Source organism: Scylla paramamosain, chromosome 36, assembly GCF_035594125.1.
Source record: "Scylla paramamosain isolate STU-SP2022 chromosome 36, ASM3559412v1, whole genome shotgun sequence".
NCBI lineage: Eukaryota > Metazoa > Arthropoda > Malacostraca > Decapoda > Portunidae > Scylla > Scylla paramamosain.
Window position 1 is genome coordinate 6939408 of NC_087186.1, and position 11661 is coordinate 6951068.

General features: G+C 40.0%; 1 protein-coding gene across 1 annotated transcript; it reads right to left on the reverse strand.

Annotated features, from left to right (window-relative positions):
* Window positions 1–1754: 1754 nt before the first annotated feature.
* On the reverse strand, window positions 1755–7200 carry LOC135090889 (zinc finger protein OZF-like). The gene is made up of 2 exons (XM_063988047.1): window positions 7039–7200; window positions 1755–3941 (listed from the first exon to the last, which is right to left on the reverse strand). The coding sequence occupies exon 2, from the start codon at window positions 3919–3921 to the stop codon at window positions 2935–2937; it is 987 nt and encodes a 328-aa protein (XP_063844117.1). The 5' UTR covers window positions 3922–3941; window positions 7039–7200; the 3' UTR covers window positions 1755–2934.
* Between the last annotated feature and the right edge of the window lie 4461 nt (window positions 7201–11661).

Below are 11661 nucleotides of genomic sequence, written 5' to 3' on the forward strand. Positions count from 1 at the left end.
GTGACGGGAAGGGAGTTTCTACCTACCTAATACTGAAGGAAGTTATTTACGAAGGAAGGAAGGAAGGAAGAAAGAAATGAAGATACATTATTTGCTCTTAAGATGGAAGGAAAGAAGGGATTCTCTCTCTCTCTCTCTCTCTCTCTGGAGTTTGAAGGAGGGAACTTGGGCATTGAAGGAAGGTAGGAAAGTAGAGAGAATTAACTTGCTTACTTGAAGAAGGAGGGAAGGAGGAGGAGAGAAGGAAAGACACAGATAGACAGGGAGGGCAGAGGAGAGAAGTCAGGTGGAGGAGGGAGGGAATGAAGAGAGTGAACCTTATGAACTCTGTAGAGAGAGAGAGAGAGAGAGAGAGAGAGAGAGAGAGAGAGAGAGAGAGAGAGCAGCGGAGGAGGGAGAGGAGAGGGAGGAGGGAGAGGATCTGAAGAGCTTGATTGCGAGAGGGAAGAAAGGATGAAGGGAAGAGGCGGCGTAGGTGAGAGGAAAGGATAAAAAGGTTCTGCTTGTCTGGGAGTGAAGAGAGGAAGCAAAAACAATGCAGAGAGAGAGAGAGAGAGAGAGAGAGAGAGAGAGAGAGAGAGAGAGAGAGAGAGAGAGAGAGACTATGACTATAATGAATTTAGTCCTCATAATTTTCGTGTAATTAACCAGAATGACATGTGGAATTTAATGCAGAGATTCTTATTGTCGAAATTACGAGAGAGAAATGTCAGTTTTGTTTATCGCATTGTGTGGAAAGTAAGTGTGTGAGTGTTTCCGACGTAAATTTGGGTGTATTGCCTCCCTCATTTAATACTTGGTCTGTTGTGTCGAGGTGAAATGTTGTACTTAAAGCGTTTTCAGCCTTACTAGTATTACGTAAGAAAATAAGAAACTGCACGAAACTATTAGGCCTACACGTGGCAGTCCCTTGGGTTAGGAGGAATGGACTGCACTTAACTGCTATATTTTGAGAATAGTGAGATAAATATTACAATCCTAGTATCCCATATCTTCCCATACCTTCCATCTTCTCTTTCCTTCTTTAGTCTTTCCGTATTTCAGCAGTTTTCCATTTCTTTCTCTTGTCTTCCATACCCATCTTGTATTTCCTTCTTTACCCTTTCAGTATTCCCGCAATCTTTCATGTATCTGGATCTCTCGTCTTCCTTATCTTCCATTTGCTATTTCCTTCTTTATCCCTCTTATAGGTGATGGCGCATGGAACTGTTTTTTTTTTTTTAGCAATTCTAGGCAATTTTATTCATAAGAAAAAATAAATTAAATAAATGAATAAAAATAATAAGTATCAAGTCCCGAAAAGCTTTACTAGATTTTCGATGACACTTTTTCCCTGAGTGTAGCATTTCAGAATCTTCAACTAAACTTATACAAGACTGTAATTTTAAGCTGAGAAGCTGTGGCAGTCAAAGTATTAAGGCTTTTTTTCTTCCTATCTCTTCTACATTGTTGTCTGTTTTCATGAGACACACACACACACACACACACACACACACACACACACACACACTTTCTCTCTCTCTCTCTCTTACAAGTGTATTTTATGAAGTCCTAGACAGTAGTTTTCTGGGGGATGTGGCAAGCTGGCTGTCCCTCAGCTGTAATTAGGGTACCTGTAGCCTGTAATATGAAAGGATTTGGAAACCATTAATATAGATGCAAATAAGCCCTAGTTTTAATACATTCCCACTCAGTCTTGTATGCTTAAATATGTCGCATGGTCCTGCTCTTGCTCTGTGATAGTGAAAAATAAGTTTCACTGTAACAAAACACATTTTATTATTGAAGTAAAAAAGTATAAATATCATTGGTCAGGTATATATTAATAACTTAAAATACTGACTGTCATTTGTAGCTGCAATAAGTGATGACAAAACTATTAAGAAAACAGAAATACACTAAAAATAAACTGATAATGGTTACAAAAAAGCTGCCTATGAGGAACAAACTGAACTTAAAATAGGTTGACTTTGACCCCATGCTACCTAACTGTGACCTGACCCCCACACTGCCTGATTGTACAGTGACCCACCAGGATCCTGACGCACCGTAGAGGCAGACACACACTGAGCGGCTGTAGGGTCTCACTGCAATGGAATGAGTAACACTGAGGATGCAAATCAGTGCACCCTTTCATTTGACAACACTACTGGTACATGAATACATAAACAGTTTGGCAAAATTATGTTCTGTAATTAAAAATCTGATTAGCCTCGAATGTATGTAAATTTTTCAATATACTGCGAGTGAAAGCATTACTCTTATGTGTTGGAATTCCAATTGAAGTGTAGCACCTGTTGAATTAATTGTGATGTGACTATTGGGTAAAAATGACAAGCAGTGTGAGGTGTGAGGTGAGCCTGCCTGCAATGCCTCCACCTGACTTTCATTAAGACTGTTTCCAAAATATCACAGGGATGATAAATTTGGTTTTCACTGATTTTTTTTCCTTTTAAGATGCAGAATCCTCGTTTAAGTACCACTAGAATCACGAAAGCAACCTTGAAAACTGAGAACTTCCATTAGTCTGTGAATAGTATAGGGGATATAAAAAGGATAATGTAAGTAAAATAAAAATTCTCAGGACCAGTAATCAAGATAGAAAAAGAAATAATAGGTTCAGGCATAAAAGCATTAGATTTAAAAAAAAATATGAAATGTACTTGGTAATCAGGTTGTTTGTGTTGAGTCCCTAAGGAACTTTAAAAAGAAGATTAGAGAAATATATAGATGGTGATGATAGGTGGAAAGAGGTAGGTATGTTTCAAACTGAGAGTACCATATGTAGGCCTGATGGTTTCTTGCAACTTCCCTTATCTTATGTTCTTGTGAGTATTTACTGAAGAGCATCACGAGTTGATGAGTGGAGCCTCATAAATAAGTAAAATGAATAAGACATTGGATTTTTGCAACTGTGGTCCTTAGTTTTGTGACTCAGTGTTCCTTGTGCATCTTGAGGTGCAGCGTGAGTCCCCGGGAACTTGAGAAGGTCTTGCCACACTCCCCACAAGTCTGACTTTTCTCACTGAGGTGAAGCAGAATGTGTTTCTTCAGGTTACACTTGAGGATGAAATTCTCCCCACACATGTCACAAGCAAAGGACCTTGTTCCCGTGTGTATCAAATTGTGCCGATTCAAGTCACACTTGTGCAGGAATTCCTTCTCACAGGTGCTGCACGGGTACAGCCTGACGTCCGTGTGCACTAGCATGTGCTTGTTGAGGTACTTCTCCAGGGCAAACTCCTTCCCACACTCCTCGCACTCGTGGGTCTGTCTGCCGTGGGACAGCAGGTGTTCATTGAGCATGTCCTTACGCTGGAAGGTCATGGGGCAGGCGTGACACTTGTAGCTCCTCTTGGTGGTGTGGCTCCTCATGTGTCGAGTGAGTGCAGTCTTGGTGAGGAAGGAGGAGGAGCACTCCGAGCAGTGATGCGTCTTGACCTTGGAGTGGGTGAGGAGGTGTTCCTTGAGGTAGCAGGGTTGGGAGAACAGCTTGCCACACTCGCGACACTGGTGGGACTTCTCGGCATGGACGGCACGGTGGCGCTTCATGTTGTTCCCCTGTGTGAATTCCTTGCCACACACGTCACATTGTGCTGGCTTTTGTTTATTCTTCTGCTTGTTTTTTTTTTTCACTATTGGTTTTTCCTTGGTGTGGGTGGCACGGTGACGCGTCATGTTGTGCCACTGTGAGAACCACTTGCCACACACATCACACTGCCCCGGCCTCCTTGTTTTCTTGGCTGGTTTCTTCTTGGTCTGGTTATTCTCTCCTTCCTCAGTCTGAGATTTCTGCTTTTGTTCCTCAGCTAATTCACTTACAGATTTGAGTCCGAAAGTATTTGTATTTTTTGACTCATTAGTGAAGAGTGGTGGTGAAGAGTCATAGCTTGCTTCTTGTGGGTCCTGCATGTGCTCCATGCTGCTGCTCACACCTTGGCCTGCAAGACAGTGAACCGCGCTGAGTACATGGGATAAAAGTTATTCTTACGTGGCTATTCTTGATACAAAACTTCAAAGTGTTTGGACATTTCATTCTTTCTTATTATCACTGTAACACAATTTCTAACTTTGATTAGAGTTTAGACTGAAGGGATGGGAGCCATTGATCATTTAATAAGTAGTACTTCAGGAAAGACAGGAAACAATCACCTTTTTTAATTCATGACATCAGTCACACTGTTTGACACAACCACATGTTAGTGTATTTTGCCCAAGTGATACAATTCCTCTGTAAAGTGATCAGACACTACTGTAGATGGTGATTCAAAAGCCTTTTGGCAATTTTTATGGAGCAGTAATGTTTATACTTGTTTTACAGAATCATGAAATTAAAGTAACACAACACTGACAAATTAACCTCCATGGCCGTCTTTGGAGCAGCGTTGCGTATTTCTTTTTAAACAAGGATCTTTGTGGTATATATTTAAATTGTTACTGATTGACTACTTGTATCTATCAGTGAGAAAACTGGGGAGATAAAACTAAATCCTCTGGTAACTATCAATATCCTTAATAATGTTAGCTGAAGCACTTATGTTGTATAAGTAAGAACCTTCTGTGGATAAACACAGGTGCAGCTGCCTGAGTCGTGTCTACACCTAACAGTGCCACAGGGTGTACACTGCACTCCTGATTTAAGTGGGAGGATGACTCTTGTTTATAGCAGCTTAAGAAGGAGTAGGTCTCTGTCAGGAGTAATTATTAAGTCATGAGTTAATTTTCTTTCTATTTGGAAGAAGTCTCATATACTTTTGTGTAGGTGGGGAGACCGCTCACTCTTATGGCTCAGAATGGGAAATGAGTGAGCCGTGAGTGACAGTGTGCCCACTCAGTACACTTGCTGGTCAGTGGCAGTCAGTACTGATGATTACATACTCCTTTGCCAGCATCCTGTCCCACCTGCTACTTCTGAGTGACCAACACTTCAGTTGTTGATAATGGTGAGTAGCAGTGTGTGTGGGGCTTCAGGGTTATGTGTATCTAAATCTTGGTAACACATCCACAACATTTCTTTTATAATGCTAGAAAGAGAAACAGGATGAGGAAGAATGCTGTGAAGCCCTGAATGGGAAAATTTGTACATTCACATGTAGTTAAAGTGTTGGAGCTTGAGATAGCATTATTTTAGTTAACTATCACCTTGGCAGGTCAGTGTCCCATGAACAATGGATTGGGAAAGATTATACATATGTAGTTAAATATATGTGCATGGCTTATTTAGGTGGGATTATTCTCTCAAATTATAAAACACATGATTTGGATGAAACATGGCTTTCAGAACAAATAAAAATCAAGATGTATTAAAATATATTAGAAAACAGCTTTGCCATGATATTAGTGTGATGTAGCTCACTGAATATACGTGGCAAGACCAGCCATGTGGAAGATGCTGCTTCCCAGAGGAAGGAATAAGGATCATCTTATAACAGTAAGAAGACATGGGGAAAAAAAATAAATAAAAGAATAAAGATTGTGTGGAAGATGATGGCAATGGGAGTGCAACTTTAAAGAAAAAAAAAAAAAAAAAAAAAAAAAAAAAAAAAAAAATATATATATATATATATATATATATATATATATATATATATATATATATATATATATATATATATATATATATATATATATATATATATATATATATATATATATATATATATGTGAGGTGAGGCACAACTTATATATATACGAGTATATATATATATATATATATATATATATATATATATATATATATATATATATATATATATATATATATATATATATATATATATTGAGTGGATAAAGAGGATCATGTATCAGCATGGCGTCAGAAAAACCAAGAAAGACAAGCTGAACATATAGAAAGTGATGGTAGTTCTTGACTTTGTCTGAACACCACATAAGTTGAGGATGTTGAAATGATAAAAAAAATGTACAATGCATGGCCACCAACTCCTTCCAACAGTGAAGGAAGGAACCTCCATGTGCAGAACGCCTCAGAAAGCTGAACCTGCCACACCTGCATACCGGAGTATTCAAAATCAAGAAGGGGATAGTAATTAAATTACATTAGCGGTTTCATCCAAGAGCTATATCAAGTTAGGTTTAGATTATTTCAGTTCATCAGTTTAACTGCTCATCCCTCCATGGTATAGATTACAATTTCAAAACACATCACATATCTGCCAATAGATAAATAGTATGTGCCTGAAGATTAGTAAGTTATTTCCTTAATATTTCAAGGAGAATGCATGACTGCTAGGTGTGTGAAGGAATACTTGATTGAGAGAGGAAGCCATCACACCTTACCACAGCAGTAGTGTGCAAGCAGCAAGTGAGACTTGATGGAAGAAAATATTCTTTGTGTGAGAGTGGTGAGATCATGGAATAGTCAATGTGAAAGTGCAATTGTCAAAGTTGGTGGAAGATTTTGAGAATAAACTTGAGCAAGGCTGGCATGAAAAAAAAATAAGATGGATAACAATGAAGTATTGTTGTGTTTTAATCTGAGGGCTACGTTAAGTTAGCTTTAGATTAATTCAGTTTTTTTTAATTTCACACCTGATTCCTTTATTATCTATATCACAACTCAAAAAAAAAAATTAAAAAGAATAAATAAAAAATAAAAAATAAATAAATAAATGCTCAAAATCAACAGGCTAAGGTAGCATACATAATTCTTATGAAATAGTTTCAGAGCCTGAGCACAAACACAGCATGACACTAGCAGTTACAAGGTTTGAGTAGTGAAGGACTGGCACCTCAGACCTTGCTGCCCGGCATAAACCTGCGGTAATATGTAAGATGGGAGCAACTGGATGCAGTTTACCAAAAAATAAATAAAAAAATAAAATAAAATAAAATGAATAAATAAATAAATAAAAAAAAAAAACATTGGAGTAAATTGAAGTAAACTTGCAGGACGGAGGGGTAGAGATCTTGTAATACTAGAGCTCAGAGAACGAATGTAGATTATTATGTGCCTTGAAGCGAGAGAAACTAATGGAGTTTGCCGAGTGAGGCTTAGTAAAGAGAAAACTGGGTCTTTACCATACACAGATGCATCAACACTCCCCACGCACGACTGCCTTCCTTGGCACACGGATAACTGTCTATCAGGTCAAGATGAAGATACAGAGATTGGTTGGCGCGGGACCGGCGGCGTTTGCTTTTGTCTACATTAAGCGTGCCGCGGCACATCTTGATCTTGATCTTGATCTTGATCTTGATGTTAGGGATCGCTTCTGAGCCAGGCCCTTGGATCGGCAACTCCTGTAGGGAAAAGAGGAACGGCAAACAGAACACAAAGAACATATTTCACACCACTAATTCCTACATCTAGTACACCACATTTCCTCCAGGAACTCCTTCACAGGCTCAATAATCCTTCCATTTATCTTTCAACACAGCCTCAGCAGCAGCATCATCCGTTCCTTTCCTGTCTTCTGCACTCTGACATCCTCCAACTTCCTCAGCACTACTTGTATAATTTCATCCCTGTCCCTGGCATACTTCATACGCTCCAGCATCACATGCTCCATCGTCTCATTCACCACTCCCATGTCACACATCTGGCACACTTTGCTCGAGGACTCCACGCATTCGCATCCATACAATATGTTCTCGCTCGGAAGAGAGCACCACCCAGGCTTCCTTCATACCACTTTTCATGCACTGGGGCCTCTTTTTCTCTATACCATTCCAAAATAATCTTTTGTTCTAATTTATTCTTCCATTCACTCAGTCCCACACGTTTTACAACTCCGTCTATCTCACTTTTCCATTCTTACATCCCAATCTAAACCCTCTCCGTTTCTAATAACATGCCTCCCTCTTAAACCACTGAAAAGCCCAACTAGTTTCCAAGCCACTCCTTACTGTGCAATATCATTCACTCGTTTTCTACTCAGGCTCTTCTCACCCCTTCATGGTCACGTGCCTCCTGGTATTCTTAATCATGCTGTCCCCTATCACCAGGATGGGCAGCCTGTCATTTACCTTTACCATACGGACCTTCTCAGTCACAGAGCGGGCTAGGCGGCTCCAACACCACCAACCACTCTCTCTCTCTCTCTCTCTCTCTCTCTCTCCTTCCTTCTTTTCTTTTTCTTTCCCCATTTCCTCCTCCTCCTCCTCCTCCTACTTCTACTACTACTACTACTACTACCACCACCACCACCACCACCACCACCACTCACAGCCCCCTCCCCATCCATTCCTCCTTCGTTCTTCATCATTTTCTCCTCCTCTTCTTCCTACTACTACTACTAGTACTCTCCATCCCTCCTCCATTCCTCATTTCTTCCTTCTCTTACTACTACAATCTACTCTTTTCAGGCTGGGAAAGTACCTGGAAATGCCCGGAAAACCATGGTTATTGACGGAAAGACAATGGGATGGAGGAGGCGAGGTCTCAGTCTGGGTCCTGGGTGGGCGCTCGGAACGGGGCTGCATCCGTCAATTTACTTAAGCCTTATTTAAAGCCTTTTAGTGGTATTTATCTACTTTCGTGGTTAGTTCTGTCTTTCCTTCACGTCTGAGTCTGGAAACACTCGGAAGTTTAGGTAAATGTTTTCCATGCCCTCGCTGGCCTAAACCCTCGGAAGGCTTATGGATCTGATGGGGTCCCTCCTATTGTTCTCCGAAACTGCCTCTGTGCTTGCGCCTTGCCTAGTCAAACTCTTTCAGCTCTGTCTGTCAACATCTACCTTTCCTTCTTGCTGGAATTTTGCCTACAGTCAGTCTGTTCCTAATAAGGGTGACCGTTCTAATCCCTCAAACTACCGTCCTATTGCTTTAATTTCCTGCCTATCTAAAGTTTTTGAATCTATCCTCAACAGGAAGATTCTTAAATATCTATCACTTCACAACCTTCTATCTGATCGCCAGTATGGGTTCCGTCAAGGCCGCTCTACTGGTGATCTGGCTTTCCTTACTGAGTCTTGGTCATCCTCTTTTAGAGATTTTGGTGAAACTTTTGCTGTTGCCTTGGACATATCAAAAGCTTTTGATAGAGTCTGGCACAAAGCTTTGATTTCCAAACTACCCTCCTACGGCTTCTATCCTTCTCTCTGTGACTTCATTTCAAGTTTCCTTTCTGACCGTTCTATTGCTGCTGTGGTTGACGGTCACTGTTCTCCTAAATCTATTAACAGTGGTGTTCCTCAGGGTTCTGTCCTGTCACCCACTCTCTTCTTATTATTCATTAATGATCTTCTAAACCAAACTTCTTGTCCTATCCACTCCTACGCTGATGATACCACCCTGCACTTTTCCACGTCTTTTCATAGACGTCCAACCCTTCAGGAGGTAAACATTTCACGCAGGGAAGCCACAGAACGCTTGACTTCTGATCTTTCTAAAATTTCTGATTGAGGCAGAGCAAACTTGGTATTGTTCAATGCCTCAAAAGCTCAATTCCTCCATCTATCAACTCGACACAACCTTCCAGACAACTACCCCCTCTTCTTCAATGACACTCAACTGTCCCCCTCTTGTACACTGAACATCCTCGGTCTGTCCTTTACTTATAATCTGAACTGGAAACTTCACTTCTCATCTCTAGCTAAAACAGCTTCTATGAAGTTAGGTGTTCTGAGAAGTCTCCGCCAGCTTTTCTCACCCCCCAGCTGCTAACTCTGTACACGGGCCTTATCCGTCCATGTATGGAGTATGCTTCACATGTCTGGGGAGGTTCCACTCACACTGTTCTTCTAGACAAGGTGGAATCAAAAGCTTTTCGTCTCATCAACTCTCCTCTAACTGACTGTCTTCAGCCTCTCTCTCACCGCTGCAATGTTGCATCTCTAGCTGTCTTCTACCGCTATTTTCATGCTAACTGCTCTTCTGATCTTGCTAATTGCATGCCTCCCCTCCTCCCGCGGCCTCGCTGCACAAGTCTTTCTTCTTTCTCTCACCCCCTATTCTGTCCATCTCTCTAACGCGAGAGTTAACCAGTATTCTCATTCATTCATCCCTTTCTCTGGTAAACTCTGGAACTCCCTGCCTGCTTTTGTATTTCCACCTTCCTATGACTTGAATTCCTTCAAGAGGGAGGTTTCAAGACGCTTATTCATCAATTTTTGACTACTGCTTTGACCCTTTTATGGGACTGGCATTTCAGTGGGCATTTTTTTTTATTGGATTTTTGTTGCCCTTGGCCAGTGTCCTTCCTACATAAAAAAAAAGGAAAAAAAAAGAAAGAAAAAAAAAAAAAAAAAAAAAAAAAAAAAAAAAAAAAATATATATATATATATATATATATATATATATATATATATATATATATATATATATATATATATATATATATATATATATATATATATATATATATATATTGATGTACAGACAGGGAAGGGGGCAGTTAAGTTTGATTTTGAAAATGGCATGAAGAAAAAGACGCCTAGACTGGAATGCACTACATATTCTGACTTTTCATACACTTTAACTGATGTCGTGAACACCAAACTCATTTCAAGGCTGAGTAATAATAAAGAAAATCCAAGAAAACATTCTGTAACCTTTACGAACGGCGCCACTTGAAAATATGATATCGAGAAAGCAAACACAGCCAGATTAGATTCTGTTACATGTTCTAAATAAAAAAAATTGCTTTCCATTTAAATAGAGAAAACACAAATTCCTCGTCGTATGAAGAAAATATTTTTTCAAATCCAGCCACGAACTTATTTTAAATTTGAAAATACGAATTGCTAGACTAGACTTTATTGGATATTATTATTACTTGGTATTTGTTTCTTATATCTTTTAAGTCTTAAATTAAATACCAAAACAATCCTAGGCGTGCTAATAAGAAAAAAGTGAAAATAAACAAAATGACGAAAGTGTTATTTTATCAACATATAAAAACACAGCTAGAACAGATGATATTATATATTATAGCTTGTTATGTTTTTATAATAATAAATCAAATATCAAAATGTCAACTTCATTAATAAAAAAAAATAATAATAATAATATGGCGCCGAAACTTTTTTTTTTTTCTCCGTATCTCCTCCGCTTCCCTTCCCCTCATATTTTTCCTCTCCCTTCCACTTCCTCCTCCTCCTCCTCCTCCTCCTCCTCCTCCTCCTCCTCCTCCTCCTCCTCCTCCTCCTTCTCCTGCACACTCGAGTCTAGGGAACACCTGGAAACACTTGGAAGACTATGAAAATTACGCTAAATATTGACGGGGAGAGGTGGGAAATGTTACGTTAGCCGGGCAGGGGCGGGGCGGGGATGGGCGGGCGGTGCCGGACGCCAAGGCTACCGTGGTGTGTGTGTGTGTGTGTGTGCACCTCACTACTCCAAGACACGTCATCCTTCCCCCTATCCTCCCACCCCGGCACACTCAAATCCTCAATGTTGGCGTCTTTTTATTGCGCTTGCATTCAAGACGCATGCCGCATGATTTTTTGGATGTAAACAAGAACTTTGTTCGAAAACTATGGATTTTGTTCATCTTTCTGGCACCAGTTGGCATCTCTTAAACAGCCTGGTAACTGAGGCGCGTATTATCGAAGCACCACGCGTACATCGAAGCAGGCACGCGTACATGAGGCTTTCTTTGCCTTTCGTTGCTTACCTTATCTACTCCACACACTTCCCTGAAGGCCACAACCTCCACTGTTCAGGATAAATTTAATATGTAAACTAAATCATATGCATACG

Coding starts and splice junctions, on each gene's coding strand:
- LOC135090889 (XM_063988047.1), bottom strand. CDS start 3,921: ATGGAGCACATGCAGGACCCACAAGAAGCAAGCTATGACTCTTCACCA.